Here is a 20,444-nt window from a genome sequence, read left to right as displayed (position 1 = left end):
TCCTTTCGGGTTGAGTCTTCATTTGTGCACTTCTGTAATCTCTTAGGCCTTACCAATGGTCAGCTTACTGCCACTTACTTGCCAACTTCCTTAATATTTCTCTCCCCTCAACATCACATGCCTCTACCAATCTATTTTCCAACATCTGAACACCACATCTTATTGCTAGTGCCTCAGCTATTCTTCCAAATGATTTCCCAATAACCAGCCATTAATTTAATTATTTCAGTCTCACCATATCACTTTCTGAACTCCTGCCATTTATGATACAGAAATCAGAAAAGGGCTTGCACCCCAGCCTTTACTTCTAATTCTTCTGACATAACTGCCACTGTCTTTTCTAGATCTTGTAACATCTAACTGGCTTAATACATCTTTCTAGTGGTATTCAATTTTCTAAATCTACAGAAAATCTCAGTAAAATATTTATCCATACTTGTATGTACTACTGCATTGTTGGCTGAATATTTGGCTGACTATTTCTATGTGATGTCAAAAGTTTCTAGGCTATCAAGGAAAATAGTTACTGTTATCTGCCTGCATTAAAATCCTCTGTTGATATGCTACTCCAAGTGAAAAAATAAATCTTAAGTGAACCTGTTATTTTCAATTCATATGTTAATGTACTAAAAAGTTAAGCATATATGATCTATGATACATTACATGAGCAACTAGTCAAAAGAAATAAGTCTGCAGTTATTTATATACATTGCTTAGGTCTGGTCCTCCATTGGTTTTACAAAGGGAATAATAATAGCATTACACTATCTTTCATGGCATAAAATTCTTTATCCCCACATGATTTTGCTACTGTATTACTATAAAGAAGATAAGATAAAAAAAGAATAGTACTAACTCTACTTAAAAAAATACTAACCTAAGAGGAATTATCTTGCAACCATAAAATCTCCACATAACATCTCTTAAAACATTATGAAAACTATCTGTGCCTACATGAGCTCCACCCTTCCACTGAACTGCAACTCCATGTTCTGAAAAAAAAATATGCAAGATTACATCAAACTTATGTTATTTAACAAAAAAATTCACATCACATACAATCAAATGTAAAATATTATTGTTTGTAATATTTAACAAGAATGCATATTTTGATGTTTCTCTTAGCTCAACAGAAAGATCAGTAGTAAAACCAAAGGAAGAAGAAGAAGAAGAAGAAGAAGAAGAAGAAGAAGAAGAAGAAGAAGAAGAAGAAGAAGAAGAAGAAGAAGAAGAAGAAGAAAATATAACTTTGGCCAAAGACAAAGTGCTGGTACCTTTGAGGTCATTAAACACTAAATGGAAAATGCACAGCAAAAAGGCCCAAAGGGCACAACAAGAGGGAAACCTCACAGTTGCACTAGGAAACAATTGTTGGAAAGGGTGGAAAGTCAGATGTTAGAAAGAGAATATGAAAGGAGGTACAGTAAAAGGAATGAAAGAAGTTGCAGCTATGGGCCTAAGGGACATTGTAAAGATTTCTATGTACAGTGGGCCTCCCGTATTCGGGTTCTCCGGATTCGCGGACCCACACATTCGCGGATTTCTCTCGGGAACATTTCCCCGCTTTATTCGTGGAAAATTCACACATTCACGGTATTTTTCTATGAGAAATATCCACAAATTCCTGGGTTTTTTTTATCAATTTCATCATAAAATGCACTTTTTGTGATAAAACTATTAAAAAAACCAAGTATGAAAATTTTTAGTGGTTTTTCTTGAGTTTTAACTAACAAAATAGGCTGTTTATAGCCTTTTTATAGGGGTTCCAAACATTCCCGGGTTCTAACTATTCACAGGAGGGTCTGGTACACATCCCCCGCAAATACGGGGGGGACCACTGTAATGCCTACAGTGAACCAGGTGAGGTGAACTGATGGCACAACTCTTCTCAGGGAAAAAACCAAAGGAGGTTAAGCACTGTGTAAAATATAAAATGGAACTTTGAATCTATGGAAACAAGAAGTATTAACACCAAATAGTACCCAGAAAAGATAATATATTGTATATTCAAATATTAAGGATTAAAATAACTCAATTAGTACATGCTATCAATTGTATAGAAGCTCATAAAATTAAATACATTTCTAAACCCAACCTTGATTTAAATCACGGAATAAATAATGTGCAGTAATGACTATGTGCTGCATAGAGAGGTTAAGAGATAAAATAATTGAAATAGATGATAAAGTAACATATAAGTAGAATCAAGTAGAATCACACATGCAACTGAGTTCAAGACCAGACAAAAGAGCAATGGTGCTTTCAATACATTAGATGGTTCACTTTTCAATTTCAATCAGCAAATACGACAACAGAAAAACAGTACTGTAACTCACCAATATAACAGCTTAAAGTGTCTGAGCCTACTCTAATATAAGAAACTGATATATTGTTTCTATAACTGGTATTCTTCCTTAAGATCTCCATTGCATGCAGGATGAATAAAAATGTTCTTTATTTACACTTATAGAAGCCACCACTGAATCAGCAGGGTTTAGCAACTTGACACCTTTACGCAACTCTTAATAAACACTTGATAGTTACGCTAAATGAAGTCAGCAATTAGTGGTTTCTCAATTTAGTTGTTTATGTCGGTACAGGTTCACAGTTGCTTTATCCACATTGCTAAAAACTGGATGGAGGAGCATCATCGTGGGTCTTATTTATGAAATGTATGTACCCATAAAGTAAGGTAAAAGCCTTATTATTAATATAAAATCTGGAGATGAAAACCCTCAAATCAATATTTCCATTTCATACCAATATATCCAGAAGTACAATATATACTGCAGTACGTTATATCGGTGAGCTACTGTACTACTGTATATCTAGAATTAATGCTTTCATTTACAGTAGTACCTCGAGATACGAAAGGCTCAACTTACGAAAAATCCAAGTTACGAAAGCCAATGCGAAAAATTTTACTGCTCTACATACGAAAAGTTTTCAAGATACGAAAGGTTTCTGAAAGTCCGAGATTCGCCCGATAACAATTTTGAAACTCGCGCCGCACGCCGCCATCTTAGTGCTAGTAGACTCGCCACCATCCTCCTGCTCTCCCATTGGTTCCTGATGCTAGCCAAGCCATGAGATCCTTCTCTCTGATTGGACAGCATCCCTCCCATCATGCATCTTCTATACGTACGCGCTGGTGTCCCTTAGCTCGGCCACTCCGCACCCGAAACTTTACCGTACACAATCAGCATTCGTTCGCTCCGATTTCGTTTAGTAACGTAAATTCGTTAGTGATTTCGTTGCAGTACATATAATCGTGTTGTGCGAAGACTGTATATTGTGTAACTTTACGTAAATTAACATAGTCATGGGTCCCAAGAAAGTTGAAATTCACGGAAAGAAGCGCATGCTCTCTTTGGAGACAAAGATGGAGATCATAAAGAAGTACGAAGCTGGTATGCGATTGAGTGTGATCGCAAAGGAATGCGGCCGTAATCCGTCGACAATAGGCACCATCCTTAAACAGAAGGATGCCATCAAAGACAACTACACCGTCGAAGGGGCATCACTATTTTGTCCAGCAAGAGGAGCCATGTGCACGACGAGATGGAACGGCTGCTCCTCATCTGGATAAAGACAAAGAAATCGCTGGCGATACAGTAACGGAGACAGCAATCGCTCACAAGGCCAGTGCTATTTTCGGTGATTTGATTGCGCAGGCGGAAGACGAGGGAGGGGAAGGGACTTCAATGCCAACTCCAGAGTTCAAGGCTTCGCATGGCTGGTTCGAGAAATTTCGTAAACGGACTGGCATCATCGGTGGTGCGTCATGGGGGGAGGCTGCCAGCTCGGACACGAAAGCGGCCGAAGCCTTTAAAAAGACGTTTGACGAGATGATGACCAAGGAAGGCTACAGTTCTCAGCAAGTCTTCAACTGTGATGAGACTGGCCTTTTTTGGAAAAAAATGCCTTGTCGGACATACATCACGGAGGAAGAGAAGAAGCTACCTGGGCATAAGCCTATGAAAGACAGGCTTACGCTCACACTTTGTTCGAACGCCAGGTGGGAGATTCGCAAGGTGGAATGAAAGCCCCCTTACTGGTGTATCACTCCGAGACTCCTCGAGCCTTCAAGGCCCACAAAGTGTTGAAGGAGAAGCTTCCAGTGATGTGGAGGGCTAATGCAAAAGCCTGGGTAACGAGGCTTTTGTTCCCCGAGTGTGTAAAGCTGTTGTTTCGGCCCGACTGTGAAGAGTGGAAGAGAAGCGCCTCCCCCTGAAATGTCTGCTGGTGTTGGACAATGCCCCTCCCCACCCTCCTGGCCTCGAGGAAGATATCCTAGCGGAGTATTCCTTCGTTAAGATTCTTTTTCTTCCGCCAAACACCACCCCTCTCCTCCAGCCCATGGACCAGCAAGTGATAGCGAACTTTAAGAAGCTGTACACGAAACATCTTTTCAAGAGATGTTTCGACATCACCGATACCACAAACCTCACCTTGCGTCAATTTTGGAACGGAGCATTTCGACATCGTCATTTGCATCCGACTCATGACCTAGCTTGGCAGGAGGTTTCGAGGCGAACCTTGAATTCCTCGTGGAGGAAACTCTGGCCTGATGCCGTATCCGCCAGAGACTTCGAGGGATTCGACGTGGGCGAAGCTGGTACTGCAGAGTCAGAAACAGTTGATGATCCCGAAACTGTTTTGGAACCAGATCTTGATGAGATCGTTGCACTCTGCAAGTCCATGGGGCTGGTCGTCGACGAGGACGACATCAACGACCTTCTCGAGGAGCACCAAGAGGAGCTTACGACGGATGACCTGAAGGAGTTGGAGGCCATGCAACTTCACGTCGTTCAAGAGGAGTTCTCTAGCAGCGGCGAGGAAGAGGAGGAGGAGCCTATGACAACGGCAGAAATTAAGGATATTCTAGGCGCTTTTCATAAAGTGCAATTGTTTATCGAAAAAAGACACCCCGAAAAGGCTCACACAGGTCGTATGCTTGCGCAGTTCGATGACGTTTGCTTGAGTCGTTTCAGGAACATTGTGGAAAGTATGCAGAAGCAATTTTCCTTGGATCGTTATTTTTTAAAGAGGCCTTCAGCATTAGCAGGAGTAAGCAAAAAGGAAGAACCAAGTGATAAAAAACAGAAAGTTGAAAGCAAAAAGGAAGAACCAAGTGATGAAAAACAGAACATTGAAAGCGGTGATGAAGTTGAAATTCTGTAAAAAAAAAAAAAAAAAAAAAAAAAAAAAGCCTACGTAAAAGTAAAAAAAAAAAAAAAAAAGTTAAAAATAAAAAAAAAAGAATTTTTTTTTACGTAATTTCTAGATTTTTGTAAGTTAAGTGTTACAGTTTTGTTAAGGTGTTTCGTAAATTTTAGTTTTATGGTTTTCCTTAAATTTTTTGTGTGTTTTCATAAAGTTAAGTGTACGTACGTACGTACATTATCTGCCGTTTGTCCTCCTCCTCCTCTGCCGCCACTATCGGAGATAGCCTCACTCGAAAGGTAAGCTTCCACATTTTACGTTACAGTAATAATATTTCTTGTACACTAATATACACTTTATTTACAGGTTTTCGATTTTTATTCTTAATTTAGGTATTGAATGGTCCAAATTGTTGTAGTATTTCATTGTTTATAGGTCAATTTAGCTTTATTATGAAATTTAATGGGGTGTTTTTGGAGGGCTTGGAACGGATTAGCCATTTTACATGTAAAATGTGTTCCAAGATACGAAAAACTCATTATACGAAGGCCGCCTCGGAACGGATTAATTTCGTATCTCGAGGTACCACTGTACTTATTTTTCATTACTAAATACAGCCCGCATCCTTTCATTCAACATTGCTAGAACAAACAAAATGTACACCATTGTACCAAGCATCACTCCAAAATTGCATACTGTTTAATGTTTTACTCTCACCTTTCACTTCTCTTACAATGTATCAACTTCAACACTATATTAAACACCAATCCTCAACAACAAAGTCTAATTATTCTATAAGTTATGAATTTCTTTGAAGCTTGTTTTTGTCAACTTATTGCTAAATTTAAATTAAATTTAAATATAATCTCAATTGCTTTTTACAAGTTGCATTACAGCATTATCATGCATCTGTTTGAAAGAAGTACAGTGAAACTTGTATTCCTTTACTGTAGTACTATATTTATTTGACTTACATAATTTGATCTTGGAATGTTTTTCAGGTTTACATCTAACATGCATGTTAAACATACTTGCAGTTCCTCCATGAACTTATAAGTAGAAAATCCTAATTGATTACAAAAAATTACAACGTTTTTAAGACAATTTGTATTTTTCATAGCTACAAACCTGAGGTCTTAACAATAGGATAATATCTAGCGTCTAGCTGGATCCGGTTAAAAAACAGATGAAAGCAAGGAATCTTGTGACATCTGGCAATGCATGCATAGACCGGGTGAAGAGTAGTCAAAGACCACTCACCTACACCACCGCATCATTCCCAACTCAGGATGTCTTAACACACAGAGGGGCGGCTAGAGGTGGGCAGTATAATGTTAAGACCTCAGGTTTGTAGCTATGAAAAATACAAATTGTCTTAGAAAATTTGTCATTTGTTCATATGCGAACAAACCTTCGGTCTTAACTATAGGATAGACTCATACTTGGAAGGAGGTACAAGGCATCCTAGACCAGCTGGGGGCCTACCCACCAGTCCAGCTTCCAGAAGAAATGACTTCTGGAGAGGGACTGAAGCCCATTGAGAAGCTAGATAAATTGAAATCTAACCACTCAGACCCTGAGTGACGTACAATGATATATGGGAGAACCATTGTATAAGGAACCAAAGAGAAACTTTGACTGTCCAATAGCAAACCAATACACCAGCGTTTGTACTACTCCCAACCCCCTCCTTGCCAAGGAGTGGAGCATATACTACCGAATAGAGGGTATGATATTTGTATATTAAGCGACAGACCACACTATCAGTATGACTACCTTACTCACCTGTATCAGACCAGTCCAACGAATGATGTGTCTATTCCTTAACCCGCCCGAAGGAAGAAGGAAAGGTACATGAGACAGAAGGAGACCAACCAACTCACTCATTCTCTCATCCACACAATCATCTTAGGTAAAATACAAAAGTGACCTGTTAAGGGCAACTATGAGTTAACAACCTCTTGGGCAGCCACCACAAGACCCAGGGAAAACGTGTCCGCAGATCTGTGGGCAACCTCCCAAAACGAGATAGTATTCTTAGACACCTCTTTCTCTTAAGATAGCAACACAGGACCCGGACAGGGCACAACAAAAGCTCTTTAGCATCACCACCCACAAAGTTATTCAGTGATGGAATGGAAAACGAGGTGAACCTGTCATCGTACACAGAGGGATTTTGGGTCTTGGCCACGAATTCTGGGACAAACTCGAAGGACACCGACCCCTGACCCCTGGTGTGCTTCACCTCACAGCTCAGACTGTGGAGTGCTCCTACTCTTTTGGAAGATGCCAAGGCCAGAAGGAAAACTGTCTTGAGCATCAAGTTCCTGTCAGATGAGTGACGCAAGGGCTCATATGGACTCTTAGTGAAGCTCTTGAGAACCAAGGTAACATCCAACGTTGGAGGCTTGAGCTCTCTAGGAGAACTCAACTGCTCAAACCCCTTAACTAGTTTTACGGATTTGTATCGCCTCGTCTTCACAATATAATTCATTTTTATTCAGTTCTAGAAGAGCAGCCATTTTCCCCTAACATCAGCTGATTTTAGGCAGAAAACACAAGGCAGGCCGATAGATCGGATTTTCCGTAGTAGCAGAAAGGGGGAATAAAAACTCCTGTAAGCCTTAGGGACATATCCCAAAAGGAAGTGTGTAGCTAGCTAGGTTCTTAGGCCTCCTTTCAAGATCTTTTATCCTCTGAACCTCTCGCTGGCAATATGCTGTGTTCCCAGGATGACCAGCCAAAAAGGGGGGAGAGGCTGTCCCAACGCCAGGGATTCGCACTTGCATTTTTTCTAAGTCCACTCCAGTCCGTGACCAAGCCAACCTTTCCATAAGGCCTACAACAAGGGCTAACTGGCGCCCCAGACCTCGAACACCATTTTCTACAAAGGTCCACTTATATAAGGCATCCAGGTAAGTCAAATAGCCAGTTCTTTCCCTCCGAGTCAAGAAAACCATTCCACATTTTCCAATTCGAACTCCTAATTCTCAAATGAACAGCCCTTTGTTCCCTTCTGCCTTGTGGTTGCATGCCACCTTTTGTGATCACCCCAGACAAACAAAGTCTTCATTGAATATTTCATTTAAACACTAGAGTTCCTCCCCCAGTGTGTTAGAAAAAAGAGAGTAACTGTAAATTAGAGCAAGAAGTCTTTATTGTATTTTGTGTCTAATCTGGGAACTTTTCCAGATCTTTGCTGATTCACGTGTCAATGTCTCCTCTCTCGCAAATCGCAAGTGCTTCCTTAACGCAAGATAACAATGAGTAATTTTGCAAATCAGCATTGAAGTACATTTGATTTTAGCCAGCTCTCCCTTTGTGAGAGATAAGAGGGATCCACGTGCGGCCCAGTTGCCTTGCCTTTCAACTGTAATGTAAAGTAATTAGCTGGTTTCCATGGCAACCTGTCTAGAGTAAAAAATAACCAAATCAACCCTTTTAAGGTAAGTTAGAAGCAAGTTATTCTGCGTTTTTCCCTCTTAATATTTTCCTTTACGTATTTGGCTTCTCAAGGCCACTACCCATGCGTAAGAGTGGCGACCTTGCCAGGATCGAATCCGGGGCTGCTTAAAAGCTTGCAAAAAACTGTAAATGATTTTTATAAAGCGTAAATCGAAGGAAAGCACACTTGCGCAGGAGAGACACAGACTCACGGTAAGGCATATCATTCACTTTAATATGATTATTCTTATAACCATTGTTAGCTTAAGTTACGTTAAGGAATTATTTTAGAAGTGTTTTATATAAGTTCTTCTAAGTTAGAGAGATTATTGTGTAAACGGCGGAGCGCCAAGCGAATTCTCTGTTAGCTTGTATCATCTTGTATGGGAGTTGGCACGAGCACGTGTGGTAGGTAGATGCCAGAATGTACTAATTAAAACTAGGACGTGCTTTGCCAGGGTTTATTGCATGTATTAGCAAGCCTAGCTAGTTAGGAGTGTTCTACTAATAGTTACGGCAAAAGAAGTGTACAATTCTTTTGTCTGCGATATGTTAAGGGAATTCGTTTTAACTTAGTTTACATTCAAGTGTTGGTAACCGCCTAGCCTGCCAGCTCATCAACTTGGCGCATGTGCTCTCCCAGGTCTGCCAGCCAACCTTCGTTTCACACAAAGCAAAGCATTCCTCACCTAAAGTTTATCTCAACGATTTAAGCCAATTGACGTAAATTTTGATGTTTTAACGTAACTCATATCAATCTTCATACTAGTATCTATCATTCTGTCAGAAAAATTAATGTTAATTCGCCTTGAATAAGAAATTAGAATTTTGTTGTTTGCAAATTGCTCTCACGTTTTACACAAGCGACTGATCAGCTGTCTCATCACCGCTTGTAGCTCACCTCCCTCATGCTTCACTTAGCATCGCTCACTCGCTTGCTGAGCGAAAGGTTCATTTCACTTCGTACTTAACATAACCTCTTTTACAAATGTTTTGCTAACATCGTTTCAAATCCTTAACGTCATTTCACTTGTCACAGGGACCTAGTAAACTTACGCAAAGTTACCACAAATCTTAGAAGTTAATTACATTAAAAGAATTATTAACTATATGCGTCGTAAATCGCAAAGCATTCAATCGCAAACCATGTACGAGCTTTACCATTGCATAGTTATGTTACTTATCTTTTATCGGTGTGAAAACAACAATAAAATGTGTTCTTTCAAGACCTGAAGTTTTGATTAATATTATTCTCTCTCAGTTTTATCTACAGTTGTGTTTGATGGGATAACTTTACTGGAGTTATATCCTTGTTGCCGATGCATGATAATATGATATTGTTAAGATACAATAAAGTTTTGTACATACTTACCTGGCAGATATATACTTAGCTATAGACTCCGTCGTCCCCGACAGAAATTCGAATTTCGCGGCACACACTGCAGGTAGGTCAGGTGATCTACCGCCCCTGCCGCTGGGTGGCAGGAATAGGAACGATTACCGTTCTAGAACCAGATTTTCTCTTCCACCTGTCTCCTGAGGGGAGGCTGGGTGGGCCATCAATCGTATATATCTGCCAGGTAAGTATGTACAAAACTTTATTGTATCTTAACAATATCATTTTTGTACATGGAAACTTACCCAGAAGATATATACTTGCTGATTGACACCCTTGGTGGTGGGAAAGAGACAACTATTTACTGAATAGACAGGTAAACAACATACGTTGTAGGTAATAAATAAATAAAACCTTGGTTCCTACTTGATCAGGCGGAAGACTCCAAGGCTAATGCCTAGGAATCTGCTTCGCCTCAAGAGCCTCAGCGAGGATGTGACCTATGGCTAAGAGTTCTTGTGGGTCTGTCGATGGGGTCTTATCCATTTACTCGACAGAGCCTCTTACATGACAATATGCCTATGCCTAGTGGCATAATTAAGGAGCACAACACCGATCCTGATCACCTGATCCTAACACGAGGGTTAGTGCTTAAGTTGAAAAGAGTTATCTACAACTTCCTTTCAAACAACCCAAACAAAAAACACGACGTTAAATAAAATTTAACTCACTAGTTAAGGATCAGTATCTGCTCCTTATCCCAGCAATGTATCCGCAGACACGTATCAACCAAGAGAGAAGGATCCCTCGAAGGTTATCTTGACATCCTTCGGATAATGGGAAGTAAACACAGAGTTGCATATCTCCCAGTATAGTGACAGCTCAATGTGTCCTTATGACATATTGTTAGGGAAAGAACAAGAATTCGGAAAAGCTCGCACTTCATGCGCTTTTAATTCTCAGCTGTTTGAAGGAATCATCAATGCACTTATCAAGTGCTTAGGAGATCACAATGTCTCAAAGAAGGTCAGGGCGTTCTTTGATATAGATCTCTTCTGGGTGAAGCCTGGAGCCTGGCTAGAGCTTCGTGCCTGCTGTCTAGTGCCTCGCGCCTGGCTGGAGCCTTGCGCCTGAATGGCGCCTAGAGCCTGGCTGGAAGCCTCGCGCCTGGATGGCGCCTCGCGCCTGGCTGGCGCCTCGCCGGCCTGGCTGGTGCTCCTGATTGGCCTCCTCCTTCCTGGCTAGCGCCTCGCGCCTGGCTGGAGCCTTGCGTCTGGGCTGGCGCCTTGCACCTGGAGCCTGGCAGAAGACTCATGATTACTGTCTATGAGTCTGCATGCCTCAAGAGTTTCAGCGAGGTAGGGGACCTATGACTGACAAAACCCTTCTGGATCATGTCAATGGGGGCTAGCCCGCTTACACGACAGAGCCTTCTCGGATCGTGCCAATGGCTGACCCACTTACAGGCAGAGCCTTACCTGTATCATATCAATGGGGACTAGCCCTCTTACATGACAGAGCTTTAGGTTTCTCTTTACTGGAAGGAGTCTTGCGCCTGGATGGATCCTCAATCCTGACTGGAGCCTAGCCTTGAAGGAGCCTGGCACCTGGATGGCGCCTGGCTGGCTCCTAGAGCCTGGCTGGCGCCTCGCGCCTGGCTTGGCTCCTCCACACTTGCTGGAGCTTCGAGCTTGGAAGAGTCTCTAGGCTGTCTGGCGATGTCCACATCGGACACTCTTATATCTGTCCGATTTGTTCGCCTCTGGCGCATTTGCGCCAGGTTGGAGGCCCGCTCCTTCTCAGTATCCGACTATGACAGAGTTCCTTGGAACTGTCCGCCTCTGGCGTTTTTCGCCTGTACAGGCGGCCCGCGGTTAACGGCGCAATCACTCAACGGCGAATCGGTTTACGGCGGTCGTCAAAAATATTCAATAAAAAAATAAGGCATTTTTAAAGGTATATTTTACGGCACAAATTTCAGTTAACAGCGCCGCTAGCGGCCCGTTGTCTAACGAGTTCATACATATGTAGAAATGCCGTTCAGACCATAAAGGTTATGCAAATATATTAACAAATTTTATGGAGAGTTATTACGTAGGTATTAGGATAAAATATATGCCTCTGACGCTGTTCTATGCCGAAAATATCGAGTTACATAAGTGCAAATTTAGCTATGGATGTGTCGATTCATAATTGTTCATGCTTTTGTTTAAAATGTGTGTGAAAATGTATTACGTGAAAGGCATTTTTATTTCTGTACAGAAATATGATACAAAGGCAGCTTTTGAAATGAAACTGCCCTTCACGATACCAAATACGATGTTTTTTCATGTTCTTTCTTGTAAGCCACGCTGCCGCTCTTCCGAAAATATCGATTAAAAAAAAGTGCAAATTAGCGATCGATGTGTCGATTTTATAAATGTTTATGCTTTTATGTTTAAAATGTGTATGAAAATGTATTACGAATAGGGTATTTTTATTTCTGTGCAGAAATATGATAAAAAGGCAGCTTTTGAAACTCCCCTTCAAGTTATCGACTACGATGTGTTTTTCAAGTTCGTTCTTGTATGCCGCCGCGGCATACAAGAACGAACTTGAAAAACACATCGTAGTCGATAACTTGAGGGGGGAGTTTCAAAAGCTGCCTTTTTATCATATTTCTGCACATAAATAAAAATACCCTATTCGTAATACATTTTCATACACATTTTAAACATAAAAGCATAAACATTTATAAAATCGACACATCGATCGCTAATTTGCACTTTTTTTGCCGCCGTCTGCCGCTCCAAAAATTCCATATAGTTAAAAAAAGTGCAAATTTAGCGATCGATGTGTCGATTTTTCAAATGTTTATGCTTTTATGTTTAAAATGTGCATGAAAATATATTGCGTAAAGGTATTTTCATTTTTGTACAGAAATAAGATACAAATTAAGGCAGCCTTTGTAACTACGCTCCACGTTGTCAGGGGTTGGTTTTTCATGTTCGTTCTTGTCCGCCAGTTCCGAAAAATGCATTGTGTTATTTTATTAATTATGCATCTTTTCCATAAATCCTTTAAAAAGTTATACATTATTTCACTGTATCCAAGAATATTGTATGTATTCTCATATTATTGTATTTTAAAATACTACAGCAAACTTAAGCCCGTATTTCGCGCCATTTATAACAAATACGGTAATGTTGCACTGTAGTACGATGATCGAAATACAACCCAAACAGATGTTATCCAGTTCGGTTGTACTTAGAAAAAAAAAAAGTCGTTTTCTCGTTCGGTTGTTCATGGTTGTACACGTTCACGCAACGAGTATAACGTTAAAACCATACTTTCATCATTCTCTTTTGCTGTTATTGAACTTATGTAACTAGAAGATGGATAAAGTTAGGCCATTGTAATTTGATCTCTCATAAAATCGAACTATCGTAAGACTAATGATCGTAACCTGAACACTACAGCTACCTGTACATTGTATAAACTTTATTATATCTTTACATACTCTAGACACCCACATGTACTGTACAGTAAATTCTATAGTACTATACTGCATAAATATACTTTTACTTATTGCGCCGTTGTGGAATTACGGCGCCTTTGACTGGTCTAGAGTTTCGAAAGAAGGTGTGCGGCGGCCGTAGGCTTTAAAATCGCTCAGCGTCGAAAATCGCTTGGCGTCGGTGGCCAGGAACGGAACCCCTGCCGCTAACCGAGGGCCGTCTGTATTGGCATTTGGCGCCTGGCTGGCGCTACATTGTCCGAGAGTCCTGAACAACCACATAGTTTATCAGGAGACTGGAGAAGGGTGGAAGAAATTCTTCCCCTTTGAGCTTTTGGCCCCTGGCAAGGGGAGGTGATTTTAGTCAGCTACACCCAGTAGACGACAGGATATCTAGCAATACGAGAGAGAAGAGTCTTCCTCCGAGGAGGATCCTTCGTGAACACTTCTTTTGCTAACGAGATCTCTTCTTACATGTTGATGAGGTTCCTCGTTGCAGAATCTTCCCTATCCTTGCCCAAAGGAAGGGAAGGAGTCTGGAAGTCGAAGGAGACTCTGAGCTGAAATTGGGCGGAACCCTGATTTCTAGCTCTTATTGTATCCTTCTGGGAAGCATTTTGAGCCCTCATCGCACCCCGAAGACTCTGTAGGCAAACGTTAAAACCATCTCTTCTTCTGTAGATGAAAATGTAAGTACCCTGCCTGGGCAACGAAACTTCTATCTGAAAGCGTTGCGTCAGGAATAGAGGGATTTAGTTCTTTTGCCAGACATACTATGCTGGCAAGAACCCATTGCCGAGTCTCCATTGAATCTGATGCGAGATTCCAATGCACAAAAAATTCACTTGTCTTCTTGGGTCGTTTAGGCTAAGAGAAACAAAGAATTCCTTCATAAACTTCCTCAAAGAAGTTTGATGAGGAGCAGTTCCATTTTGTCGGAACACGGAATCTGTGGCCACAAAAAGATCCCATTCGAAGTACATGATATCTTACTCTTGTCGTATTGCGGTATCGTATAAGATCCCGAAGATCTTAATCCTCTGTTATCTCTAATTCCCCTTGTAGAGACAGAGTATAGCCTTTTACTGCGTTTTTTGATAGCAGATATATACATAGGTGATTCTTCCCTCTGAAAGTGAAGAAAAAACCTCGCTATGTGGTTCACAGAGGTATCGGAAGAGGACAGTTTCCTCATTCCATCTAGCACGATCTGCAGCAATTCTATGTCTTAGCCATGACTATTGTCATTTACCTTAAAAAAACCTCTCATTGATGTCCACTTCTGGTCAGTCTGCACGCGGACAGACTCAGAGTGGAGAGGTTTTTTAGGTCTATTTATAATAGATTCTGATAGAATATCCAGATACTCTTGGAAAAGCTTACGAAACATGCTGTGAGAAGAACGTGACTTCTGTGAATCCAACCTCTCTAAGGCCAAAATGAGGCATACATCCTCTCTTCCTTTGACGTCCATTTATCTTAATATCTGTTAAGAATTTATAACCAGGGGAAAAAAGACTAAAGTTTATTCCCCTTCTTTAAATTTAAAGATGTCTTATATTGCTACCTCTCTTGGTTCGAGGAAAAGGAAGCAGTCTAAAGGAAGCCTGTTCGTCTTCTACCTTACAAAGAGATCTATGAAGAAGACTTTTCGCAGATTCTCACAACTCTTTTCAATAAATGTTAGACATACGTTAACAGTTATTATCTTCGATCGAGAAGGTTCTCACGGACATGCAAAATCTTGCATCGAACCTGTTAAGGATCGTTACGTTCCGTGTCTGTTCCCAAATAGGTTCTCTTTTGTTAACGCGAACAGGGGCGAAAAAGAGATTCTCGATGCTCTTTGCGATATGAGAGAGTCGTGGAATTGGCCTAAGTGATTAAAATAAATCATTTCATCATTCCTTGTAAGCGACCCCTTTTCGATTAAATGGGTAACGAAATCAGGAACAAATCTTGCCGTTACCGAGCCTGCTGTCCGAGAGGCTACTGGACTCTTAGGTTAATAACTCGCTAAAACGAGAAAATATCTTGGATGGCGCGGCTGGCGCGGCTGGCGCTTCTGGCGCAATTTGCGCCAGGCTGGCGCTTCCTTCTAGTTCTTTTTAGGTTATGTGCCATAACATCTATGCCTTTTATGGTACCCCGACATCCTTCACATTGTTAATTTCCGTTCTTAGTGGGGGGGGGGGGGGAAAACAAAAAAAACTTTTTATATACGTAGTATAGTCCATTCAGGGAAACAACTTCTGCCACTAAGAGAATGTTTCCCATCCGACTCACCCAACTTCTCTTGATCAATATCCGATTCTAAAAAGGTTGTGTGCGTTTCTCGACAGGATGAGAGAATTATGTATATCACGCTCTGCCGTATTAGAATCCTTTATAATACTGTCACATTGTGGTAAACAGCATTAATCTAGGAAACCTTTGTAAGATACTAGGAATTCTGTAGTTAACCTCGGTATGTGCATAAGACTTGACCATACCGTAGTCTTGAAGTGAATTCTCTACTACATTCATCTTCTCACTAAGCATGTACTCTAATAAGCCATGCTTTCGTAAGCATGAGAGCATTATACAATATAAAGTTCCGCTGCGTTAGAATCCTTTAAAAATGTTACCTACGGTAAACAGCATTGAAATGTTGTAAAATCTTTCTTATTGAAAGCTTCTTAGCAAAAGGCAGACAATATTTTATTTATGTTTGCTTAACTATCCCCTCAATCCGAGGCTAAAACCACGATTGTAGGGGAGAGACACGGTTAGTCATTCCATCCCGCAGGAGAGAGACATGTAACCGACGACTCATGACCGACACCTACATGATACTGCGTTGTTGGTGTTTAAGAGATAGCAGTCTCGTTAGCCGACTGGCCTTACTCTTCCAGAGTTGCCAGCTACTCCATTTAATAAAGGAATCTTATAAAATTATTATCGAACTTCAGGAAGTCTTATAATGCATATTTAAGCGAAACAAGACTTCGATAAATCTAGAAGCTAAGTAGGTGTTGTCTTAACAATCCCTTTAAGCGTAGTCCTTCCTAGGAAATTCCTGGAAGAATACTGGTAATTGAGTTGCTCAGCAAAGAAGTAACTACGGTATGTGCTTATGATTTGCCGTATCGTATTCTCATACAGCAGATACTCTACTACCTTCTTTCCCTGCCAAGGCAGATAGAGAAAGGAAAAATTTACTATCTTCGTTCTTTTTGTTAATAGAACGATAGAAAGAGTATATATATCCCCTTAAGGAAGGAAGTTAATCCAGGAACTCTTTAAATCTTCGTGATTTCCTCATAAATCGTGGAAGAGACAGAATTCCTGTTCATCTGTAGGGTTTACGGAAGGAAGTAGATATTTCCTATCTGCCATCATACTCAAACGTCGATGAGATTCTTATAAGAAAACTCCCAAAGCTCTTGTCTCTTCATAACAAGGGAAGAGCATGAATGAAGGAGAGAGTCCTCTGAATAATGAAAAAATGGCTTCTCTTAGTATCAGAATCCTTCTGGCAAAAGCGACGGCCGCCTGTGCGACATCTTGCACCTTTGCCAGGGGAAAGTTGCTCAAGTTAAAAGCTCAAAGAGGAGCCTCGCGACTGACCTCTCTCTCATATGAAGATTTGGAATATTCTGGCGCCTGGCTCCTTGCGCCTAGCGCCTGGATAGTTCCGCGCGCCTGGAATGTTCCGCACGCTAGAAAGGAGACTCGCTCCCGGAACGTTCCGCTTGCGTGGAAGGTCCCGTGCGCCCTGATAGTTCCGAGCGCCTACTAGACCCATTTTAGAAAGAGCCTCTTGCCCGGAAACGTTCAATGGAAGGATTGTTCTGATTGCCACTCTACTATAAGGCTCCTTGCTCTAGCCGTCTGTTTTTCTGGCGCAATTTGCGCCAGGCTGGCGCTTCGTCTCTTTGAAGGCGCCTTGCGCCAAGAAAAATTTTCTAGAACGCGGCTCGTGTTTGGTTGTAGGAAAGCGGCTCGCACTAGTCTGTTAGCTGGAACGCGGCTCGCTGCTGGCTATTGGAACGTAGCTCACGCTAGCTTGCTGGAACGCGGCTTCCTGGCAGCGGCTGGCTCTTGCTCAGTGTTCTCTTAGTTTCAGAGAACGCGCTAGATCATCGAAAACTCCAAACATACATTCTTCGTCTTTTCGGATGTAAGATGAAGAGACGCACTTTTTTAAGGATGCCTTATCAATGGCTATCCTTGGCAGTCTGGGACGTTCTACAGAACCTGCCGAGGGGACGCCTGACCGGTGGGGGTTCTCCCTAACCTTCCTGCGGCTGTCAACTTTCCTCCTCCACTGGGTCTGGGAGTTTGGAAGAGGTCTAGGCCTGGAAGCGCTACGGAGCCGATCAGACGCACCCTCCACTGCACTGGGAACACTATATTCACTTCTTACCTTTTAAGAGCTCGGCTTTTGAGCTCCATCCATTTATCTTCAATGCACATATGAATTTGTAGATTCTGTGGAGTAAGAAGGTGATGAGGATGCAACAACTACTAGTATTGTCAATACTCTAACTGCTCGTTAGTACGAGAGCTCTTAAAGCTTCTAAAGGAAGCGTATCTAGTTATATGCTTTCTGACTTCCTAAAGTAGGAAGTTAGATCTTATATTTCCTTCATCAAGTTCTAACACTTATACACGTATTGTTGAAAAAAAAAAAATATCATATTTCCCTTATTGCAAAATATATGAGTGTCTACCGAAAAATTCGGTAGTTTCACGTAAATATATTCTTGAAAATTTCGAAGCCAAATTCATTAAAAGTTAATAAAAGCGTATGCCAAACCAAAGACCCAGTACTTCCCTGCAAAAGACAGCCCAGAAGGTCGATGGCGATGAAAAAACGAAAATCAAGTCAGGAGGTAGCAACAACGTATGTTGACACTACCGCGTCAGAGAAAATCTGGTTCTAGAACGGTAATCGTTCCTATTCCTGCCACCCAGCGGCAGGGGCGGTAGATCACCTGACCTACCTGCAGCGTGTGCCGCGAAATTCGAATTTCTGTCGGGGACGACGGAGTCTATAGCTAAGTATATATCTGCTGGGTAAGTTCCATGTACAAAAACGTAGTATTTAGCAGCACAAAAAGTGAGCTGCATGTGTGGAGAGGCGGGAACTGGGGAAAAACTGTTGTATGTTCAGCTGCACACCATTCTTTCTTTCTCAAGTCGCTTCCCAGTCGTTTTAGTTGAGGGTGGTTGTAAGGTCGATCAGTCGTAACTCGCATAGGTCATAAGTCGGCAACTAGCTGTAGATCGCCCATTTGCCTTGGTAAACTGCAGAGGTCGACTTTCTAAGACTGCTGGACATATGCCCTGCTGTTCTCTGAGAAATGCTTCTCGCTCGGAGGAGATACTTGATATCCTCCAACCGTGAAGAGACAGGGATTCTACCGACTGGTGGAACCTTCCTGCATGGGGCTGACACAGGAGATGTCGCCAAGGGGGAATCTCCCTCGGAACCTCTGACAACAATGACAGCAGATCTGGGAACCATTCTGCCTGAGGCCACAGAGGGGCTATCAAAGTTATCCTGAGACCCTGTGAACTCATTAGCCTGTTCAGAACTTGACGGATCAAACAAAATGGAGGGAAGACATGCACCTCCAGGTTGTCCCAGGGATGTTGGAATGCATCCTCTGCCAATACTAAACGATCTGGAACCACTGAACAGAATATCTCCAGCTTCCTGTTGAAGCAAGTTGCAAAAAGGTCCAGCATGGGTCTTCCCCAAACCTGGAAAAGCTTGTCTGCTACCACTTGATGAAGGGACCACTCTGTGCCTAGGATCTGATCCCGACGACCGAGTTTGTCTGCGATCACATTCCGTTTGCCTGGGATATACCTGGCTGAGAGCTCTAATGAATTGCTGACCGCCCACTGGTGAACCTAAACAGTCAAGGCGTGAAGTTCACGATAAACCAGGCCTCCCTGTTTGTTCACATAGGCTACTACCGTGGTGTTGTTCGACAAGAGAACGACAGAATGACCTTCTACCTTCTCCCGAAACTCCTTCAGACCCAGGAAGGCTGCCTTCAACTCCAAGACGTTGATATGTTGCTGCTTGTCCTCCAAACTCCAAATGCCTGAAGCGATGAGGCCACCTAAATGACCACCCCAACCTGCGAGGGAGGTGTCTGAGAATAGAAGGAAGTCTGGTGGAAGAGAACGCAGAAGGAAACCCTTCAAAAGATTCTGGTTGTCCAACCACCAACAAAGGTCTTCTCTCACTTCCAGAGACAGAGGAACCATTAACAGGGGGGAGTCCTCCACCGGAGACCAGAATTTTCCCAGTCTCCATTGCAGAGACCGAAGAGGAAGACGCCCATGAGGGACCAGCTTCTCCAGGGAAAACAACACTCCCACAAGAACCTGCCACTGATGAGCTGACTAATATGATTCCGACAGGTAGTCACTCGCTACCACCCGACGGGAAAACTTTTGCCATTGTCGTATCGATGACCATGCCCAGGTAGAGAATCCTTTGACCCGGTACGAGGTTCGACTTTTCCTGGTTGACTACTATGCTCGGTTCCAGACAGAACCGAAGTAAACAATCCCTGTCCTGCAGCAGCTTTTCTCTGGAAACTGCCAAGACTAACCAATCGTCGAGGTACCTCAGCAAACGGATCCCCTGAGCATGGGCCCAACTTGGCACGAGAGAGAAGACCCTTGTGAACACTTGAGGGGCTGTCGTCAGCCCGAAGCACAAGATTTTGAACTCAATGACCTTGTCCCCAAGAGAGAAGCGAAGGAACTTCCTGGACGTCGGAGGAACAGGGATTTGGAAGTAGTATGCGTCCCTTAAGTCTATCGACAGCATGAAGTCACCCTCCCTCACGGCTGCCAATACCGAACGCGGGGTCTCCATCTTGAACCGTGTCTTCCAGATGAAGTGATTCAAGGTGGATAAGTCGATCACAGGCCTCCATCCTCGACACCTTGGGCACCAAGATGTGACTGTAAAACCCCGGAGATGGACACACC

General features: G+C 42.2%; 1 protein-coding gene across 3 annotated transcripts in view; it reads right to left on the bottom strand.

Annotated features, from left to right (window-relative positions):
* Positions 1-20,444, bottom strand: part of LOC135214757 (WD repeat-containing protein 81-like) — a 211,296-nt gene that overhangs the window by 145,677 nt on the left and 45,175 nt on the right. For all 3 annotated transcript variants that reach the window (XR_010314462.1, XM_064249109.1, XM_064249110.1), the window contains exon 5: positions 878-992. Coding sequence is in view for 2 of the 3 variants with exons in the window: in XM_064249109.1 (XP_064105179.1) it covers positions 878-992 (115 nt within the window). In the remaining variant the exon portion in view is untranslated. The remainder of the gene's footprint in view (positions 1-877; positions 993-20,444) is intronic.

This window comes from Macrobrachium nipponense, chromosome 46 (genome assembly GCF_015104395.2).
Source record: "Macrobrachium nipponense isolate FS-2020 chromosome 46, ASM1510439v2, whole genome shotgun sequence".
Classification (NCBI taxonomy): domain Eukaryota; kingdom Metazoa; phylum Arthropoda; class Malacostraca; order Decapoda; family Palaemonidae; genus Macrobrachium; species Macrobrachium nipponense.
The sequence above is the reverse complement of the archived record's forward strand: the minus strand, read 5'-3'. Positions and strand labels throughout refer to the sequence as shown.